We start from the raw sequence: 22,609 nt of genomic DNA, 5'->3' as shown, positions 1-22,609 counted from the left end.
ATGATAGTCTGATCCTGCGAGATGCTGAGCGTCTCCTTGACACCAACAGGGCGTTCAGCGCCTGATGGAGAGCATTCATCATTTGACAGGATTAGGACCTTCATATGAGCTCTTGTAGCGCTCCCCTCCCACACCCCCTGGTAATGATGCCAGGTGCTGAGCTCATAATTCTGTTTTTATCTTTCTTGGAGGCTTTTTCCCCCCCCCTTTCTTTTTCCAAATTGTGTGTTGATGGTGTTTGTGTGTCATTTGATTTTAATTTCTCCAGTCTGAGTAGCACGCTGCGTACCTAAACAGAGAGGACTTGATATGGAGACCGCTTTTTGCCATGTGCATAGTAGCCTGCCATCTCAGAAGACCCCTGCAAGAGTAGTATCAGCCACCATCAAATTTAACTGTGTTTAGAAAGCCATGGTCTTCGGAGAGTCCGCCTGTTGCTCACCCGTAATTGAAAAGGGAGGAGAGCAAAATGGGAAACTACTGCAGCAGCCATCAACATGGAAAGCAGAAGCGTAGAGAACGCAACCGTAGCTCCAGACAAGTTAGCTTGGCTATGCAGTAGCGGTCGTGCCATACTCGTGGGAGCGGCTGAGCCTTCACCTCTAGACTGCAGGGGCTTAGGCCTGGAGGTCATCGTGGCTTGGGGCAGCAATATGGATTTTGTTGATCATCTCCTTTATATAGGGCTGGCAATCCCTTGCTGACACTGCTGCTTCAGATTCTCCTCCTGTCCCTGTGTATTAATAAGTACCCGGCCGTGAGACCTAAATGGTGATCGAACTGACTCACGTTGGCTCCTCTCAGTGCTGACCGCAAAGGGATGCTCTGTGGTTAAGATAACATCCGCTATTCTCCATGATGGAGGCTAGAAAAGTCACCTTGGTGGCCTTGTAGCCTACAGTAGAGATCCTCAAACTAGCTTCTGTCTTAGGTGTCTCTTGTGGCACGTCCCCACCGAGTGCTGAGCTGGCCATCTCTTCCTCTGAATTTTTATATTTGTTTATCAGCTGTAAGAGGGTTGCGTGCGTTCTTCTCCTATATGCCTTATTTTTAGACTATGCTCATGATTAGGAGAACGAGGAGTGAGTGGGCAGAGAAGGGGAGAATGGCACTTGGGTTGTGGTTTAATGAATACGATCCATGATCTAGAAAATGACTTGCAATTAAATACTTCTGTTCCAAATTGGCCTCTTCATCAGGGAATATCTGAGTGGGTTTTGTTTTTTTGCAATGCAAGTTCAGAGATACAAAATGACAAACCATCCCCTGTGTTCGAGATGGCTCACATTTACATCTATTGCTATGGCTATTCCGCAGTCAGATGTAGTATTTTGAATTTTATATCATGCTTCCATTCTTGGCTTTCATATTCATATCCAAGTAACTCGGGTATAGCACTTAGCCACACAACGACCATGTGCAACACAAAGAATGATTGTTGCATGCAATAGAAAGAATCTGGCTCCTTATGGTCCAACATGAGGGATGTAGCAAGTCTTTACACTTCTGTTACTCGTTTCCTCCAACCCTGACCATGCTGAAGTCTGGCGCGACGTTAACCCCAGCACATTTGCAGCCAACTGTTTACCAATGAAATAGGTGGAATCTGTTCACTTTTTAATTCTCCTGCAACCAATCAGATGAATGGAAATCCATGCATCTAGATTGACTTATCAATAGTTAACTATTTTCTCCTGGACCTGCAGGTTAATCCAGCCTTTAGCATGTTAATTTAAAAAGAATAAATTGCCAACTTTTTGGCTGTTATGTCTAATGTATCAAATGAAAGCATGCAGTGAACACTATGGGGACTGGCATCATATTTTGGGTAAGGTAAGAGTGGTCTCCAAGAGGGGGGGGGAAAAAAAAAAAAAGTCACATCCCTAAGGCCATCTGACACCCAATCAAGAGAAACTGTTACCTGCTTATGCCTATTTTCCAGATGGGGAAGTTGAGGCACAGTTGAGATGACTTGCCTAAGTTGACAAAGCACAAGTTCCCATTCCAGGCCCTTTGCCCCAGGCTCTAGGCAATACTTCCCTCCCAATGTAATGAACTGGCAACACAATCTGTTTAAGAAACAAACCTGCCTTTTCAGTCCCGCTATAATGAGAGCCTCTTCAGACCTCAGTTTGTCACTCAACTTGAACACCAGGAACTGCCTTTTTGACCAACACTTTGGTTCTAACGCTGTGTATTTAGAAAAGGATTGTTTTGCCATATTGTTTTGCTGTAGATTTTGACCTCCGAACTTTTTAAACAAAGTAAGCTTCATGAATAATATATCAAATGCTCCTGCTGAGCTTTGTGGCACACTGAATGAAAGGACATGATTAATATTTAAGAGAAAATATGTTAAAGATTTTTAAATACAAGAGGGAGTGCCTGTCCATGCTGAGGATAGGGGAAAGAAAGGGCTACGTTCTTGGGGACGGCTCACTGTCCAACTGAGATGCAAGACGCTGGCATCTCGGCCACCGTGGTAGCCGGACCACACTTATTCCTCCTCCTTATTCATCACCTTTGCCCATACTTGCAAATCATCCGCCCACCACTCATGAAGCCTGGCTTCTGAGAGTAGGTTTGCACCTGTGCCATTGCAGTCAGCTGGACCACACAGGCACTAGGGCTGGAGTTTTAAAAGAACTCCTCCGAGTAAGCAGCACATTTGAGAAGAGCTTAGTTTCTCGGTGCACGTAGGGTGCTGAGGTTTTCTAAAAATCTGGTCCCAACAGTGGATATCCACAACTCTGGCCCTGAGCTCTTCTGAGAATCCGAGTACGTGGAGTTGAAATACGTAACCCATTTCAAATGATCACAACACCCCAAACTGACCCTGAGTTAGCCTCTTATCAAGGGAGTATCATTATCCTGATTGTCTTACAGGACAGAGCTTCATCTCTGGTTCCAGTGGCATCCATTAGTGCTTAAAATACATGTTGCAGCAAAAGATACGACAGCGTGGGGATTATTAAACACCTTGCACTTCTACAGCACCTCTCTTGCAAAGGCCTCGAAAGCATTTTGCAAACCATGGCCAAACCCCCATCTTGCTGACCGGACAATTGAGATCATGGAGATGTTAAATGACCTCACTAAAGCCATATAGGTTAGCATCAGAGATGGCCCCCAAATGAAGGCTCTCAGGAATGACAAGGAAGCATAGAGGAGAAGACTTGATAGAAGCAGCAATTTCCAGTTCAAACTATTAGCTAACATTGCCACCCTAACCTTGAGTTTTCTTCTAGCAGATGTGCCAGCGCTTGGAGACAGGGGGGCTGAGGACACAAGGCAGAGGTCGTTACAATATGCCAAGTAAGATAGGTAAGGCAGACTACTTACATGAGTGCAGAATCTTTCAGGAGGGTCACCACAAGTGATTCCTGCTGGATCCACTCTCACTAGCGCATAGTCCTTCATTCGCATGGCCCTGGGCTGGCAAGCATAAAACTCCCATGACGGTCCGTTGTCTGTGGTCACCCAGGATTTGCAAATGTCATAGTGTCCCATGGCCAGTGGGAGACAGTGCAGCAGAATAGTGACCAGGTGCAACATGGCAGCTGAGACCAAGGAAAGGGTCCCTGGGCAAGGGAAATGCCTACAGTCCTGAGAGAGGCAGCTACCGGATTAGGGGGTGCTGTCAGGATCAGCATGGAAACTCCTCATCTAAAAATCCTGTAGCTTAAGGAGGTCCTGGAGACGAGAACAAGCGGCCCAGTTCTGCGTGCTGCGTTCAGACGTGGCAAGTCCGCAGGGGTGGAAGCCAAGTTTGCAAGTCAGTTGCTTTGGAGAATTGCAGTTTCCAAAATAGCTGATCAGCTGGCAAAAGTCTTCCTTAACTTCATTTTTTTTTTCTTTGCATAAAAGATCTTCCAAATCAGCGTGAAAACATCTAGAGGTGACTCCACTCAATCAATAAACCTATCAAGTTCTGATTCTATGATGAAATTTGATAGGAGAAAAAAAATCAGAAAGGCTAATGTGATAGGTCAGGATCAAGTTCTCTCTAACCTTATTCCTCTGCTACAAATGGGTAGCTTTTTCAAGCGCCCTTGGTGGTGGTGGTGTGCTTTAAATAATGGAGGGCTTAAAAAAAAAACAAAAAAAAACCCAAGGGAAAAAAAACCCCACCTTTATTTAGAAAATATTATAACATTACTGTCTAGGTAACTTGGAAATGTGAGCCTCTTTAGAGCTAAACTTTCCTTCTGTTGAAGGAAAACCTCTCTGACCACACAGACTGTGAGTAAATTGAGCAAGTCATCTGAAAAGCCTGTTCTGTGGTTGCTTTATTGACAATAGAAGCACCAACTTGCTTTCTTCTGCGTTACTTCTGCTTCTTGCGTTGGTGGCAAGGTGCTGACTTCGGACAAGTTCTGGCTGATGCTACCCGGCAGCAATTTAGCGCCCAGTTTCCAAATCTTCAGCTATTTGCCATCCTGCTATCTGAAGTCTCCTTTTTCTTTCATTGCAAGGGAACAGGGAGAGCTCATTAGCAAGCAGCACCTGCAACAAATTAAAAGACAAATTAGCTGGAAGAAACAGAGAAGTTGCAACAACAAAAATTTGCAAGAACAGAGCTCTCTCCCCTGAAATGCACAACAATTAGGCCCTGCTTCCTAAGAGTCAGGAGATAACAGCCCTTTTTTTTTAAAAAAAAAAAGGAGGAGGAGATATACAACTTTAATAACAAAATCCATATTGAAATGCTTATGGCTGTTGTACTGCTGGGGAGGTTCCTGTGAGTGCTGTTTCATCTAAGGTATCTGATTTTTTTTTTTTTAACCTGTGTCAGAACAACAGTAGCTCTAATGGGTCTTTAAATAATATCAAGAAGAAATGACAGGTCATTAAAAGATGGAGAATAGAGGAGGCATATAGAGGGACACAAGGATATACATATACAGACCAACTGATGGTCTTACAAAAAGGAGCAAATAAACAGGACAGCTGGGCAGACGCGTACATTGTCCATTGCCCACCCGCATGATATATTTGTACAATAACGTTTAATAAAAAAACAAATTTCGAGCACTAACAACGTTTAAAATTCACCAAGTACACAAACAGTGATGTCTTCTCTCAGGATTCATTTCATATTAAAGCTACATATTTTTTTGCAATCTACTGGAGCCATAAAAATCTTAAGTAATCACAAAACAAAATGACTGAGGAGGAGGTGGGGGGGGAGATGGGAGCCAACCCTTCTGTCTGCATTCATTCTAGGGCCGAGCTATGGTGAGGGAAGGTGTGCTGTCACAACGAAAACTTGACTGCTCAATAATTTCACTTCCATCTTACCCTACAACTTTTCCTCCAGGTTGTAAAGATATCTCTGTCTGAATCGAATGTTCGGCATTTGCTCTCTCATAAAGCTGGGTTACTGTGCAAAACTCTCTAGGTTAACAGATGCATTGATCCGTGATGGGGGGATTCATACATCTGTGCTTACATCTCCCTTCCCCCCCTCTTTTTTTTTGGTTGAAGGATTTCTGATTGAGATGAATGAGCGCAGAAAAGAGAACCCACCGTTCATGCTTCATCTCTAGCTCTTCAAAGGGGCGCCTATTATAGCTTAATTGGCCCTGAACAAACTCCCAGAGAAAAAATTGTCTGGCTGCTATTTTTCTGTTATGAGTAAATGTAGTAAAAATAATAAAATGGTGAGGTGCAGAGGTGTCTCTAAGCCCTGCTGACATCAGAGCTGTCTTTTCAATTATAAAAAGTCAGTTCCTAATTATTGCATCAAATTGGTCACTGTCAACTATTTAGTAGCATCATGGAGAGGAAGCAATTTCATTATGACATAGAAACCAGGCATGATAGTTTAATGAGCACTGTATGCTGTTATCTTTTAAGAATCTATTTTCAGCCAGAAAAAAAAAATTAAAAAAAAAAAAAAAAATCACATTTTGCACTTGAACGATTGACAGAGGGGAAAACTTAAGGAAAAAAGAATCTATAATGTCTATTAGTTGCTTTGTTGTCATGTTTGCTAAATGTCATAGCTTCCCAAGGAAACAAATATGCCTAGAAATATATTTATAAGCAGTCAATCAAACGGGCATGTTAAATTTGTGGTGTCAACGTTGTAACATTACAGCTGCTTTGCAGAAATAGTTGCACAAGGCAGCTTGGATATCACAGGGCATCAAACAAACTAGAGAGAGAATCTTTTTGAATTCAAGGTTTTTGCCCTGGATGGTTCGGTTTTGTCCTTGGAAAATAAATCTTCACCTGATATTATTAAGAAACTGCAGTTCAGGGGAACAAATGGAATCAATGCTCTTTATTTTCTTTTAAGAGTACTCAGGAATCGCAAGGGACTGATAGCCAGAGTATTAAAAAACAAAATTAGATTTCATCTAGGTACCTGGACATAGCTCTTTCCTTTTGTTTTATTGGATTAACACCCTATTGAAAGAGAGAGAACACTTCCAGTCACAAAACACTGCTCGGGAATGAAGTACAGAAAGTAAACTTGATGAAGGAGTGCTCAATTTTCCTTCCAGGAGTATTGCCTTAAAAAAAAAAAAGAAATTGGGGGGGGATGGGAGGTAGGAAGAATGACAAATACAGCCGGCAAGGACTTTTTTTTTTTTTTGTTTGTTTGTTTTTTTATCCCTTTCTCTCTTTCACCATCCTACCTTTTTCCTTCCTCCTAAGAAGCAAAGTTGGAAGAGAAAGCTGCTGCATGCTAGGTGGCAGGAACACGGACACGAGCATCATGTTGCAAGTCTCAGAGGAGAACAGGATTTCAGCAGTACAGACCATCTCCTTTTAGCTGCTACCACAAATGCATCTGGGGTTCGGGACAAGACATGCCTCGTGGTTATGTGCCCCTTAACCACGAGGCATCCAAAAAAGAAACCTTACAAGGGGTATGTTGTCCTTCCCCCTGTCAGGCTTTTTTATTATATTAAAATATTAATATACATAATGTCATATAGAAATACATATGTAAATAAAAACTGATGCTTTATGGTTATTTCCTCTTCCCTCTTGTAAGGCTTCTTTTTATACAGAGAGAGCTAGAAGCCTTACAAGGGGGAAGGGGAACATAACCATGAGGCATCAGTTTGTCCCGAATCCCCAATATCCACATTTAAAAAGTGGGTGCGTGCACCAAAGGACTGGGACCCTGCGAGAAAGCGGGCACAACCCCGGGCCCCAGCACCCGCTGCTCCCTCGCTTCCCATCACTTAGTCTCAAACTCTTAAGTTGAAGTGGAGATAACTGCACTGCCTTGGCAGGAGAAGGAGGAAAGCCTGACAAATACCTAGGACTGGGTTTTGCTTTGCAGCCAGGAGCTGGGGGTTGTGTTTTGGGGGGGATTTGGGGGGCGGGGGGGGGGAGCAAGAGAGAGAGCCAAACATTTCAGGTTGGAAGTTGAAGCTTTCCCAGCCCGCCCTGCCCCCGCGCCGGGCTCTGCGGGTCCCCCAAAGACTCGCTGCTTTTCCCGGAGCTCCCCGCACCGGCGGGCGGCGGGGTCCCGGGGGGCGAAGGCGGCTCAGCCCCGGCGACACGGAGAGGAGAGGCCGGGGAGGGGCGGGGGGCAGGGGCTGTTGGGGGTGGGCAGGGCAGGGCGCCCTCCTGCTGCAACTAACTTTGGCCCGGGACGCAGGTGCGGGGCTGCAGCTCGGGCCCGGCGCGCTCGCCTTACCAGGACGGGGCGATCCGGGCGCGGTGCGGTGCGGTGCGGGCTCGTCCCCCGTCCTCGCATCCAAGACGAGGAGCTTCCCCCCCCCCGCGCAGCTCAAGGGCAGATGGCCGGGAGCTTTATGCCAGCTCCCTTCCCCCGCCCGCTGCCCCGGCTCCTCGGGGAAGTTAATGCCGAGGCTCAAATCCTTGTGCCATCACTTTCAATCACGATCCGAGCTTTTATCCCGGTGCCTGATCCAGGCTGCGTAACTTCCTCTGTGCAGCCCGGGCTCCGCAGCCCCGCGCCGGCACCGCGCGTCTTAAAGGTGCAGCGAGGAAATGCGAGCGGAGCGGAGCGGAGCGGGGCTGGGCTCGGCTCGGCTCGGCTCCGCCCGGACAGCCCCGCCCTCGGCCCCGGCCCCGCGCCCCGCTCCCCTGGGGTTCATCGCGGGGGCTTGGCGGGGGGCTTTTAAGGTGCTGGTTGGGTGAGAGGGAATCCCCCATCTCCAAGTGTAGCTCTGTGTGCAAGGTGGGGCGTGCACTGGGCTCTGCACCCTGGGGTGTTTCTCTTAACTTTGAAATGATGATACAAGTCAGGCTCTGGTGTGTGTGTGTGTGTGCGCGCGTGCGTGCACGTGCACTGGGCCCTGCACCTTGGGGTGTTTCTCTGGACTTTGAGGTGATTGTACAGGTCAGGCTCTGGAGTGTGTGTGTGCGCGCACGCATGCACGCATAGTGTGTGCACTGGGCTCTGCACCTTGGGGTGTTTCTCTTGACTTTGACCTGATGGTACAGGTCAGGCTCTGGAGAAAGAGAAAGTGCGTGTGCATAGTGTGTGCACTGGGCTCTGCACCCTGGGGTGTTTCTATTAACTTTGAAATGATTTCATAGGTTTCATAGACATTCGGGGCTGGAAGGGACCCCTGGAGATCATTGAGTCCAGCCCCTGTCAGCTGGGTCAAAGGATCCCAGCAAGTTAAATGAGATATTAAATAAATTTGAAGAATATTGTGATGGTACAGGTCAGGCTCTGGAGTGTGTGTGTGTGTGTGTGTGTGTGTGTGTGTGTGTGTGTGTGTGTGTGTGTGTGTGTGTGTGTGTGTGTGGCGGGCTCTGCACCTACCTGGAAATCTTCAAGAGGAGACTAGATGGGTCAGTTATCTTTCCTGCTTGGTGCAGGGGGCTGGACGTGATGATCTTCCAAGGTCCCTTCCAGCCTTATAATGTGTGTGTGTACTGGGCTCTGCACCTTGGGGCATTTCTCTTTACTTTGAAGTGATACAAGTCAGGCTCTGGAGTGTGTGTGTGTGTTGTAATGGGGGCTTCTTGGGGCCCATCTACCAATGGCCCACCCACCTGTTTCTGAGCCAACTGCCCACCTCCTCGGCTGCCATACCTTGATGATATATAATTAAATTATCTTCATTAGGCAGGAGGCTGCCCATTTCTTGCCCCAATTCCAGGGGGCACTTATCTGAAGCTCCATTCCTCTCCTACACCACAGCCCAAGCCTCCACAGCTGTTAACCTCACTGGCCCCACACTGGGCCCCAGAATCCTCCAATCCAGACTGCAACTGGATCCCTCCAATCAGACGGCCTACTCCACCTTCATTTGGGACTGCCTAGCTCCCTGAAATGTTCCCCCTCTCCGGTGTGGTCCCACTGGGACCTTTTGGCCACACAGGCCCTGGCATCACCTCCAAGGCCAGTCAGAAAACCCAGGCCTTCAACTCTGGGCATCCTTCACAGTGGACTCTTCCAGTCCTGGCCCCAGCATTGACCAGTCAAGGAATTTCAAGTCAGGTCTATGAGCCTTTAGCCCCCTCTCTAACTTGGGTGCACCTTCTGGGCCCTTCTATGGGGTAACTCACCCAGTTGTGGGAGCTGGGGTTAAGGTGCCCTGACCCGGCTTTCACCAGGGTGGTAATGGGCCTGGCATTTTCTGGGGGCGCCTGCACCACTGAGAGCCCCACCAGGTCACCCGCTCCCAGCAGGGTGCAGTTTTAGGTCAGGACCAGGACCAGGACCAGGACCAGGACCAGGACCAGGACCAGGACCAGGACCAGGACCAGGACCCTCCAAACCATCCCCTGCAGCTCCTGCCCTTACCTCCAGGATGTTGCATTCAGCCTAGCAGCCAGGCAATGTGACTGCCTGCCCTGCCAGCAGGGAACTGCTCTCTTTATATAGGTGGACAGAGATCTAAAATGTCTGCTGCAATCAAGCACCTGCTGGCTGCTTGGCTCAGCCCTTAAAGTGGCAGGCACCAACAGTGCCCTGCCACGTGTATACTGGGCTCTGCACCTTGGGGTGTTTCTCATTAGTTTGAAGTGATGGTTCAAGTCAGGCTCTGGAGTGTGTGTTTGGGGCAGCGGGAGGTTGCAATGAATGGGACGAGCCAGGCAAGAACTCAGACACTTCCACAGGTGACAAAGAAATGCTTTCTCAAGGTGGGGAAGATGCATTTCCATTTAACCTGACCAGCTTTTCTCAGCTGACAGTTCTCAGCTTCTCATGCAAATCTGTAATGTGTGATAAATAACACCTTCCAGAGGCAGGCGAAGCTGGAGCTGTAGGCGTGGGCAAGAACAATTCCCCTGCGGCCAAGGAGGCGGGGAGGGAAAGTTATGTAGACTCCCAATGTGGGACTCAGTGGCCAGCGAAGATGCTGAGCCCTTCTCAGTGCCAGGTCTCTATACAGTGACTGTATCCAGGGGCCTCAATTTAGGTGGATGCTGAAAGGGAGGACAAGGAGAGACAGGAGAATCCAAGAGCAGCAGATTGTTGATCTATGCAAAATCAAGAGGAGGGATTTCTAGAGGAGGAAAACCAAGGCCCCTTTTCCCCAGCAAAATTAAATATAAAACAGTTTCTTTCTAAACAAGCTCTCAATAACTTCCAAGCCAGAAAATGTGTTATCCAGCTCTTGCGTGTTTCTGTGGTTTGCATGATCATTTACTAAATATACTCCATCCTGCCATTTACCTTTGTCCACAGCTTTACTTCATATGTAGCTTTGCCTTTATATAGCTTGCTCCATCTAGGAATCCCATAAATGCATACAGAGCATCTCACATCCCTGCAACAGGATGGATGTTATTAAGCATTGCCCCAGGGAACAGGTTTGCCATGGAGTTTAAAGGGGAATTAAAAAACAATGGTTTAAAGCCAGATTGAGGCCAGGCCCAGTGGCAGCATTGGGTAAAAGGTGGCATTTAGTTACAAGGCATCCCTTGATTTGGGGTCTGGGTACGAGTTAGGGTTGTGGTTGCTGGGGGAAGTCTTGGCTGTACTTCCATTCCCTTCACTGTCCAGGGGTCACATTGTGGGTTTCTGTCTCTCTGGTACTACTTACTACAATGATAATATTACTGAGACGTGGGATGCTCGCTGTGGGTCTGGGCTAATGGACCTAGCCTTTACTTAGTATCATCAGCTCCTCCCTTAGAAAATCCCCGTCTCTCATATATCACTCCTTTATCAGTTGTCAGGATACAGTAGCCTGATAAAAAGGATGGTGTGCCATTATCATCCTCTCTAATAGCTGAGGCAAGGATCAAGTGGTGCGCTGATTATTGACACCAGAGTGAAGTGATATGTCCGCACCCTGAGGTTTCAGCTGAAAAGAACAGCCGTTGCATGAGAAGTCGCACTTCTAAACTATTTGGCATTTGAAGGAAAACTCCAGCAGTTTTGATCAGCCCTGCTTTTGTGAAATTCCACAGCTAGGAATAATGCTTAGATCCATGCAGGTAAAAAGTGCCGCCTGAAAGCACGTTGCGAATAGCAGCTCATCATCACAGCACCCCTTCGCTGCACAGAACAGGTGAGGGAGTTGTCCAAGGTTACACAGCAATTCAGAGGTAGACCCAGGAACAGAACGTAATGATCTGAAATTTCTGTCCTATACAATTGCACTGCCTTTGCTTCCAGAATGAACAAAAACAGTTGACTATGAAGGTTTTACGTCCAGTTTGGCACTTAGGGACCTGGCTCTGCTGAAAAGACATATTATCCATGAACCAACAGCTATGGCAGCCCACATGAAGCAGTTGTAAGCTGGACTGCGATTCTGGTTTTACAATCAGGAAAAGAAAAAAATATACATAATGTGAATAGTTAAAGAGAAAATTCAATTTTTAAACGCATGCTTTCTTTTTTAATACCTTTTATTGATGACTAATGTTCAGAGTTGTTTCCTGCCTTGTGACACTTTTTGAGCAGAGTAGAATGGGTGCATCTTTCTTAAGGGCTCAGTTGTGCTTTGCTTATGCTGAGTAACCCCTTCCTACACCACTATCCCCAACTAAAAATCAATGGCATTACTTTGGTATTTAATTATTATAGTATGAATAAGGCTCTTAAATATTTAATTCTGCTTGCACTCCGGAAAGGATTGGTTCAAGGAGCTCGGGGGCCAAATGTAAACTGAGTGCAAGCAGTTGCAATTCCACTGATGTGGAGTTGCTCGTCTTTATGCTATAGCTGCATCTGGTCCTGTAGGTCCAAATGACTGAATATGGTTTTGAAATGTAATCTAGAAGAGGATGAGAAATATGGGGTGAGGTTTCTTACCCAGTGCTGCACCCATTGAGCGATAACAATAGTGAATCATTTAAAGTGCAAGAAGTTAACCATCCTGTGTGGCATGTGAATACACAAAGGACCAAATTCTGAGCTGATGTAAATAGATGCCTTCAATGAAGATACACTTGCTTATGCCAGAGCTAAATTTATTCCACGGAGAGAAATCAAAGATTAGTAATAATAATTGCATTTATAAAGGACCTTCTATTTGGGCACACAAATGACTATACCATCTATTTATACGTTCTATTTATGGACGTTATCTAGCACATTGCTGCCAAGAACCTTGGAGCATTTGATAAAGGTAAAGAAATCATTATTATCCCCATTATACAGAAATATAGATCTCTCTTACATTTTATTGGGTGAATTTAGTGCTTATGAAAATAGGAGGCTAATAATAGTGACCTAAGCTAGGCATCTGGTGTGGGACCACTCTTAGAGGGTTTCAAACACAGTCCTATTAACGTGCTTCCATTTCAGCCTGTAGGACTCCTGCCCTTTCTGAGCTAAAGATGGCATACCGTTCCAGACTGCAGGAAGAAACCAGTCATTTGAATTTGGGTCTGAAGTCCAGCAGTGAAAGGTCACTGCCATGTGGGCCTTACCTGGCTCATTGAAACTTTCTACACAGCCCCCGTTAACTTCATTCACGTGGGATCATGCTCTATCCATCCATTAGACCTCCCTCTATATATTTTCCATTGGTGGGAGGTGAAAAGAGCCCCGCAACTGCTACAGCTGAGAAAGTACTTGTTTCCCTGCCGTTTGCCCTTCATAGGTAAAGAAAATGAATGTGTTTTTAAAAAGACGCAACCTCTAATGTTTTGTACTCAAGGCGAGTTTTTGAAAACCTGCCCAAAGCATGAGCAGCCGAGATTTATGTGGCACGGGCATACAAATGGGAGATGGGAGGAGAAACCTCCTATCTACCCTCCCCAACCTGAGGACTGCAGTGCTGCTCTTCTACAAATAGTGCTGTGTCCTGTGGGCTGGAGTAGTAGACTTTACTGTACGGAGGGGCACATGCTACTGTTGGATCAGGGTCTTGGGTCCCAATACATGGAGAGAGTGAATGGCTTATTCTTCTGGGGCAACTTTGAGAGACGGTGCAAAACTGCTTCTCCAATTGCAGAGGGAAGGGAAGCCACGCTATATGTAGCTCCCTGGCCCATAGCCTTGTAGAGAAGACTTAGCGTGAGGTTTCTATGGCTCTAAGGGCTTTTTTGGCCCTCGGTGCATTTTGCCCTGGTTGGTTAAGTAACCAAAGGAGCAGTGACTGTACTCTCTAGAGAGAAGATGCTGTCTCTTTCCTGCCAGAAGGACAGCTGGAGGGAGGGTGGGGATTTTCAGCACACAAGCACTTAGCCAGATCAAGGAAAGTGGGATGCAAAGCATTTTCAACTCTGAAAGGTTGTGCAGGGAAACATGAGGCTGCTGTTCTGTTAGGGAGCTAATGCTTCTGAAAATGCTTGTGCAAGCCGAATCGCAAACCTTCCCTATGGTAGGTCATTGCCTCTTTAAGGATGACAAGTCAAAACAAAAAAATCATTGTGTTCTTTAAAAAACTTGGGCCAGTTAAACATTATTAATGCACGTTCACTCCAGAAAAGATCAGCTGGGCGAGGGGAAGTACTTCACCCTTGACGTGGGGAAAATATGTTGCTTTCGGTGCCCCCGTCTTTTGGTCCATAGATCAAATCACAGTGTAGCCAAATGAAGTGGCTCAGGAAGCAGTGAAGATTTATTTGAAAGGCTGATCTTCCCCAGCTCTGATGAAGAAGGTGAGGGTGAAATGGGAGGAGATTTTTAGAGGAGGAATCTGACATTAGCATACAAGCCACCGGAGACGGAATTTGCTTTTCAGCTTATTGAATGAGAAGCTTTTATTTGAGGGTCTGGAGAGATGGACCCTTCCCCTCCATATGTGTGCGCGCCCATGCACACCTGCACACGTCCATCCGCACACGTCAAAAACAATCTCCTGCCACTTCTCACCCCACCAGGGCCTCGCTTCAGCCATCCTTCCAGCCAAGAAGTGGAAGAGGTTCCCGGTGTGGCTCATCAGCATTACTCCTCTAAACTCTGCAAAGCTCATTGCCGAGTCGTGCAGGTCCCTTCAACCCCAACAGCAGGGCTGTGCGCATTGCCTTTACACTCCAGTCCACCACTGTTGGCCTTAGCAAGCAAGAGACTTGCATTTTAGACTTGAAACAGAGGTTTTGCATGGGTTTTTTTGTTTAACCCCAATGTCTGCAGTCAGGTGCACGTCACTTCTAATGGAGTTGACAGCAGCAGGGCGGGTTTTTTCGGTTAGTGGTTGAAGAACACACTCGTAATGAGTGAAGTAATTGAATAAGTGCTGACAATTTGATGTGGAAAATGCATAATCAGCTAGCTCTAGAAGGTGGAGTTGTACTTTTTTCTCTCTCTCTCCTAATGCTGTGGTAAACACTTTTATTTTCTGAGCAGAAGATCTCTCCAACAATAGAAAAGGAGCAGATGCAGACACGGTTTTTCCTTTTAGGAATGCACGTGTCTACTGCCAAATAAGCGACCCAGCTATGCTAATATTGTGCTTGTATCATTGGAGCTTGGTCAAGGCATCAATAACTGGTGTCAGCGTTTCATTTTCTCTCTGGGTGTATCTCCATTGAATCATCAAGGTAATATCCTACTCAGAGTTATGACACATTATGGACAATCATGTCCTTTTTAAGAGGGTGTCACCTTTTCTTCCTGGGATGGACACGACTGAGAGAGGAGCCATCATAGATAGCACAGGAAGGCTAATCGTGGCAAACGCAAGTAATAGTTGTAGAAGAACACCCTCGTTGATAGGGGCTGTCAAAAGCAGGAGTGCCTTTTTTACCTTTCCCATCCTTTTGGTTTTATCTGGGTTGAGACTCGCTCAGCTTTCCCTCGTCGTCCCCCATCGAGCCTTGTCGCGGCAGCGGTTGCACCATCTGACCTGGAAGAACTAAATGCAGAGCTAAGTGTCCACAGCCTTGCTGCACGGTGAGGATGCGGCAACTCGTTCGCACCAACGCTTCCGACTTCCTTGTGCCTGTTTCAAGTAGGACAAAATGGAGCTGTCTATGTGAGTAAAAAAACAATTGACCAGAACAACCTTCTGGGTCTCTCCGAATTAGGAACTAGCCACATTGAGCAGCGTCACGTTGAGCCCTCGGTCTCTTTGGGCATATGAACAATGGTGTCAAAGACAGCTAACTTCAAACAACCTATCCACACGGGTACTTGAGTGGAAACCAGGCAAATGCTATAAATGAATGCAGCTATGCAGAGTGTCTGTGTCACTCCTGATCAGTCCCTCACTGTCTAGGACGTCTAGGTTTGACAGGCTGTTATTTCAATTCGGTCTGTGCCTTTTGGTAATTAAAATAATACATTTTTCTTAGCTATTGACCTGAAACTGCATGCAGACATAGGAAAAGGCAAAAGAAAGGGACACAGTTCTTAGGAATAAAAAGGCCATACGCATGTTATCTGGGAAATAAATTAAGAGAACTTGTTACCACAAAAAAAAAGGAACAGTAGTACATAACACTGCCAGGTAGCACAGAGGTGCTAGGCTGTAATTTCAGAGTTGAAGCTGAATTGAGGTTTGTACTCAAAGGGGAGGCCGCTTTATGTTTGCATGGTTGTGTGCTCATAGCTATATAGCTCTCGATAGCTAGAGAGAGGGAATATGTAATGTGGAAACGCTCACATGACACTGACCTGCTTAAGAGAGAGGATTAGTATTTCACAAATAGCAGAGCACAAATACAAGTGAATTAACTAGTTTCTGAAGACACAATAAGGATAATACTGGATCCATGTCACTGCACATCACCAGGGGAAAAGGTAAATGTCTTTTGTGCTTGTTTGCAAGATGCTCTTAAGTAGAGCAGTCTGTTATAAAAAAAATCACACATAGTATTGGGGGGAGAATAGATTTTGGGGAATAAATCATGCTTTGCTACTATAGGTTTGCTTTGTTGGAAAACCTATGAAAGGCTTGATATAAATATCAGTTATTAATGGCTTGACTCCCTGCTCAGTTACTCTGGTTTAATTTAATTCATTTCAATACTTAGAATCTTGCTTTTCAACAAAATAAGTGAGATCTAAATAAGACCCTCCAGGTTAAGATTTACATTATTTCCCTTATATTTCCGGTGCCGACGTCGCACACACTGGCACGGTAATGGTCTGTGGCTGTCAAGGAACAGGTATGCGGCTGTTGGGCTTTTTCACCCCAATTTTGATTTGTGTAAAAACATATCAACTAACATTAAAATTGGCCGCAGAAAATGCTGAATGTGAAATGCAAATAAGGCGAGACGTATGAGATGTTTTCCCACGTTTTTGTAACTCGTGGTCGCTGTGTGTAAGTGTGTATTGCATGGCAACTGCATTCACACTTCTCTATAATAAAAGACCCTAGCAGATGGGACCACTATTAAAGTATATCCCCCAAATTTGCATAATTCATAGTCATGCCAAGATGGCACTAAGCACACATCAGATAAACAAGGCTGATGTAAACACAATAGCATTGGATTAATTAAGTGGTGAACGGATGTTGGCTGAAGATCCCCAAACTGTTAAGAACCCAGTTTTTCATATGAGCATTTAGGGTTTAATGTAACTCCCGCTGACATCAAATGGAAGACTTCCATTGATTTGTAATGCACTTGGATATGAATCTTAGAGTACTGCATGATAACATCAAGGTATAGTAAGTTCCCGAGAAAGAGAGAGACTATTATTAAGTTATGGTGGCAGTCACAAGCCTCTGGATTTGGATCAGGATGGTGAATAACACAGAGGTAGGAATGCCGGGTGACCCCAGGGGTCAGTCCAGCTTGCTACAGAATTGAAGCCTACTACTAGAAACTCAGATTTTTCCAGTTTCTAGCCTCGTACAATCCATGCGTGCTCACCTCCTGTGAGGAGAAACCTCCATTTATAATTGTACCCCGGAAGATCATAAGTTACCGACTGGAGTTTTGGGGAATCCAAAATCTCACTGATCCGGTTCCTTATTCCCTAAATCGAACCCCATGTTGCATGCATTAGAATCAATCGGGAGAAAACCTTTACGTGTGAGCGTTGTTACGGCCGAGAGAATTAAATGGGGCTGGTTTGCAGCATGCGGGATTTTGAAAAGGGAAACTTGATCATCTCGCACGTCCTTGATGTCAAACGCAGGGTTAAATTGAACTGGATTGAAAATAGTCTAAACTGCTATAATTCCTACTTGCTTCTAGCTTCGTTCATTGTGCATATTACATCTGCTTACACCCAGACTGACTTTGGCCCATGGCATCAAAGATATTAATGACATCAGGTTCTGTAGACTCCAGACAATGCAGTTTTTGTGGAGTGAGGGGAACAGAGGGACTAAATATATGAGCTGTGGAGCTTCAGGTCACAGATACAAGAGCAATGTGTTCTGGCTGGGTAGTCTGATTGCTCTTTCTCCTATGGGTGGGCTGTCCCGCTGCGCGCCCTCTGTCACTAATTGCACCGGGGCTGCATTTGTTATCAGAGTACGTTTTGAGACACCAGTGCTCGGTCCGAAAACAACGTCGACCATGCCGAGCGAGTCCGACCAGCTTGGGGATCTTACTGCATAGTCATTGAAATCTTGGACCCTTTGAAGTTGATGGAAGTGTTGTCATTGACTTCGATACGGCCAGGGTTTCGCTCCCTGGGTCTGTCGTAAGTGAAAGGAGGGATATAGATATAGCATTGTAGCACTGAGAAATATAGTGGTCCTGAAAGACAGTATTGATTTTTTTTCCCCCATGGGTTGTACAGGACAGGAAGGATGAGGTCTTGGTTCTTCACCTCGGGCAAACATGGAAAAAAAATGTGATAAGTTTTCTGTACTTGCTCAGATTTGTGTTGCTTCAGTTTTACATGTTATTAAATTAAATGGAAAGAATATTGAATTACAGACTCCTGTGGTGGGTATTTTATGAGCGTCTGAAGACATAGATACTGAAAACCACCAACCTATTGATTGGGTTGATTGGAGTGCTTACTTATAAGAAATATTCCTATTTTGTGTATGTTTTAAAAGATCTTTTCAAAACCCTTCTTTTTCATCCTAGGAGAAGCATTCTTGTCTTCTAGAAGTTCTTGTAGGATGTAGATGACCAAATGTAAATGTTGTGCCAGAGGCACATTACAAACACAGACAAGGAGCAGGATCGGGTTCTTCTGTCAGACGAAAGCATGCACTTTGGTTGAAGTATAAAAGGGGTGCATCAGATCTGGGGGAATGCCTGTTCACCAGAGCACCTCAAGGGAAGACAAGGTCCAATAGTCCATACTCCTCCAAGACCGTTTCAGGTCCCACATAAGGAAAAACTTCTGTACTGTCCGAGCCCCCAAGGCCTGGAATAGACTCTCCTCCGAGTTGGTGCAAGTACCTACTCTGGACTCTTTTAAGAAACATTTGGACACCTATGTTGCTGGGATCCTTTGACCCTAGCTGACTTCCTGCCCCTGGATCTTCCGAGGTTCCTTCCAGCCCTGATGTCTATGAAAATGAATTCAATTCTTTGTCTACCTACTGAGGAAGGAATGCATGAAAGATGGAGAGTTTAAAAACATTCTGTAATGTATATAATTATAGAGCATCTTTTAGCCTAGCGTGTTTTACTGGCTGCATATATACTGGGATCCATAGCTCTTTAGCAACACAACCCAATTGCACTGTTCAGGAAATGAAAATGAATCCTATATTTGATTGTAGCTGCAGAGGGGAAACAGTAAGACAGCAGAATGAAACTCCACAGATTAATTTGTCCAAGACCCAGGGGTTAATGCTAATTTTGCACCAAGTGCCAAGAGATGTTTAGTGGCCACAAACAGCACAGACTTGCACTCACACTTTTTGTACCATCCAAAGGCAAAACCTTCAGCAGCACAGTGCCCTCGAGCATCGTGCCGGAGCATTAGCTGACGAGTGCCACCTACCGAAATTACCACTACAATCATTATAGCTTCAGCTTTCCTCAGAGGTTTCCTTTCTCCTAATTTTCATGCATGACTTAGCCAACAGGGCCACTCACCTGGGGTAGCGTGGCTATTTTCCAGGGAATGGACTCAAGGATGACCTAGCTCTTCAAAGGTATAGATACAATTCCTTCACTTTTTTTTTTGCATCTTCCCTACCATTCATTACTTTGAGAAGATTGAGTCTTAAAAAGCTCTGATTAAGGGGCTGTAGCATCCAGGTTGCTAGTATGGACTGTGCTCCATAGTTTTTTTAGTTTCTCGAAATGATAATAATAATCTCTTGCATTCAGATTTATATGGCACTTTACAACTATTCTCATGCAAACTCTAACTAGCAGCATACATGCTAGTGAAGGGAGAGGAAAGGACATATGGACAGCAAGATACTACCGGTCCTACTCTGCTTAGCTGGAGCAAGGAGGGCCCGGCACTTGTGGCTTCAACTACTTGAGGATTCTGTGAAGCAGATGTTGGAAAATCTCTGGACAAAGTAGGACCACTGTCCTGACTCCTAAATCATCCTCCTTCCTGGCGCCTGGAAACTGGGGACATATTGGAGCTATTCCAGCGATTCCCAACTGCTGCTTATGGGAAGACGGCACAATTTGGAGCAGCCCCACTGCTGATCTACATGGCAACTAGGGAGAGGTCCAAGTCACACGGCCTTAAATGTACTTTAACCATCTTTCCCACCAAAATGCAACTGTGCTGATTTCAGAAAGACCTGACCAGAAAAGCTGATCCTTCATCTTTTTACTGAAGCTGAGTTTAAAAAGTCTCATCTGGCAGATTTGCATCCAGTAAACTCTAAACGATGTATTTGATGTGCTTCACATGGACGAAGGACTGAATCAATCCTGCTGGAATTTGCACCATTAATTCGGAGGAATTTGGATGTTCCAAATCTGTAGGTTAGGCAAATAAACCATCGCTCGTGCTTCAAATGGCACAAACTGTTCTGAACTAATTGAGATGACAAGAAAGGAGTCCAGATAGCTCATTCCATTAGCATAAAACCCTAGGAGGAAAAAAAAAGCAGCCAATTGGCTAATTCAGACTACGCTCGTGCTATTGCCTGAAATATCTCGCTGCTGGGGGAAGATCGCGTAAGTGGCGAATTTCAGAAGGAACACTCATTTCTATAAGCAGTCGATGAGTAGGAAATATGACATTCATTAGACAAAAAATACATGGGTGATAAACAGGTTCCTAATTTTTCACATGATTTTATGCGACTTCCTCTAAGGAGTCGTCCTGGATTATGCCAGCACGATCCCAACTTTCCCTTGGACTCCGCCATGGCTGTGAAAATATGCAGTGTCATTTATTAACAAAGTGTAGCAATTACAAAATGCAAGATCAATTCCCTGATCACTTTGGACCAAATTCTGCTTTCAGTTACAAGGGCATGATTTGCTGAAGTCAGTTGAGTTACTCTTTCATATCCATTTAGCTAAGAGCACAATCTGGCTTATAGGAGCCGGTGTTATTTTTGAGGAGATAACTAATTCTTTATCATTATGTCAAGTGCAGCAACTGCGTCTTATGTGAGAAAGTAACATTTGCCTATATTAAAAATATCAGTTACACGTGTTAAATAGCTACCCATATAGGAAGAGAGACTGTGACATGGTGAAATATGGAATAATAAAAGGAATAGAGGGTGAGTGTTTGACTAAAGACTGGATAACCTTATTTTGAAAATGCTAAGAATTTCTTCAATTGGTCTCTTGAGACAGTCTGGTCCCTTTTTCTTGATGATGGTCTGTATTGGACTGATGTTCGTGTTATTGATGCACGAAGAACATAGAGGGTATGGTTATAACTTGCACCTCTCAAACAGCTAACTTTTATAGCCCACTTTACAGTAATGCCATGAGAGGCAGCAGGAGGGAAGCGTTACTTTTGTATAGGAAAATTCTTTTCCAACATTGTGTTTTCTTACTTGTTCTATGCATTCAGTCCAAAGGGCAAACCCTCAATATTGCCCATAAGATTGCCGTTACATGGAGCCCCGAGAGTCTGTGATAAGAGGTCCTGAGCTTTTCTGCTTTAATTTCCAACTCCTGCAGCTCTGTGCTGGAAATGGAGCGCCATCTCATCATGTATGCAATACGTAAGTAATTTGACAAGGATGTCTTTCTACAGCTCGAGTGTCAGCGCTGGATAGATGGATTGGGGGGTCTGGGAAGACAGTGCTACACATCTCTGCATCATCGTTTGTGAAAACTTCAGTAAGTATCTTAAATTCCTTGCACAGCAATACAACCAACTGCCTCAGCTTCTCAAGGGCATTATACCTTTGATAATGAATATACTTAAGCAAAAAAAAAAGGGGGGTGGGGAGGAGAATGCTTTCCTGAATATAATAGAATGCAGCTTTCCACTTTCATATTTCACGGGATGTGAAGGTTCATCATTTATTGAAAATATGATGTGGACCATCAGTAATGTCCTGTCTGGATTTCATTTTCAGAGGAAAATGCCTTTGCAGTAAAATTACCAGAAACTGCTTTTCTCAGACAAAACCTCTTGGACTGGATATTCACGTTCAGGCTATGTTGCAGTGTTCTCCAGCCCATTTTCTCCCTCTTCCTTGTCCTCTGCTATAACTTGTATTCCCAGGTGAGAAACTTTCTGCTGAAAATCCTTTTTTTTTTTTAACTTTATGTTAAAAAATGGTATATTCCTTATGAGCTACTTTCCATCGAGCTCTAGGACTCCACTTTTACTGACACACATTCTCTCTCACTGGCTGAGACACTAGGTCAGCTCGATTACAGGCATGTCTCTAGATGCAATCAAGGAACGGTAAGGGTCTTGGCTACCAAATGAATTCCTTCATAGTTGGTATAATGAATTGCTCCTCAGTTGTGACTCAGTGTATTGCAAGTAACATTTTCCAGATAGGAGCTCAGCTGTCACTAGAGATGCCCTGTGTCGATGTCCTCGCTGCAGGGCATGGTCCAGAGTCTGAGCTGCCTTTGAGCTTCAGATTGTACAATAATAGGTGCTGCTAAACAAACCCCACGGGTGGTATTGGTGAGCTGATATGAATGAGGGAATTGAATGTCAAACCACAGGTGGCAGAACCAACAAAGAGGGTTAAAAGTTGCAGCAAATTCCTCTTCCATGGCAACAGACTGGAACCAAATAAGTCTAAAGACTGGGGGCTTTGGATGAGGCAGTGAAATAGCCAATAGCATTTCCTAACAATGTGGGGGGGGAAGACAAGAAAACTATCATCTGTTTCGGAGACAGTTCTCCCTCCCACAGCAAGTCTCTGACATCTGAGCTAAATTGTGCAATGGATAAATTCCATGAAAGACAAGATTGCAAGTA

General features: G+C 45.1%; 1 protein-coding gene and 1 long non-coding RNA gene across 4 annotated transcripts in view; one reads left to right on the top strand and one right to left on the bottom strand.

The window, feature by feature from the left end:
- The window catches only part of NTNG2 (netrin G2), a 76,381-nt gene extending 68,385 nt beyond the window's left edge, over nt 1-7,996 (bottom strand). Inside the window, exons 1-3 of one of the 3 annotated variants that reach the window (XM_059715628.1) lie at nt 7,664-7,996; nt 6,648-6,802; nt 3,343-4,506 (exon numbers count right to left, since the gene is read on the bottom strand). In XM_059715628.1, coding sequence (XP_059571611.1) covers nt 3,343-3,555 — 213 coding nt within the window. In that variant the 5' untranslated portion in view covers nt 3,556-4,506; nt 6,648-6,802; nt 7,664-7,996. The remainder of the gene's footprint in view (nt 1-3,342; nt 4,507-6,647; nt 6,803-7,663) is intronic. The other 2 variants (XM_059715627.1, XM_006259990.4) reach the window with 2 other exon arrangements.
- Nucleotides 1-21,874, top strand: part of LOC132244479 (uncharacterized) — a 45,492-nt gene extending 23,618 nt beyond the window's left edge. Inside the window, exons 2-3 of the long non-coding RNA XR_009455929.1 lie at nt 21,416-21,501; nt 21,744-21,874. This is a non-coding gene — a long non-coding RNA (uncharacterized LOC132244479). The remainder of the gene's footprint in view (nt 1-21,415; nt 21,502-21,743) is intronic.
- The last annotated feature ends 735 nt before the right edge of the window (nt 21,875-22,609 follow it).

The sequence above is a fragment of the Alligator mississippiensis genome, chromosome 12 (genome assembly GCF_030867095.1).
Source record: "Alligator mississippiensis isolate rAllMis1 chromosome 12, rAllMis1, whole genome shotgun sequence".
NCBI lineage: Eukaryota > Metazoa > Chordata > Crocodylia > Alligatoridae > Alligator > Alligator mississippiensis.
Note: the sequence above shows the minus strand (reverse complement) of the source record. Positions and strands in the feature narration are given on the sequence as shown.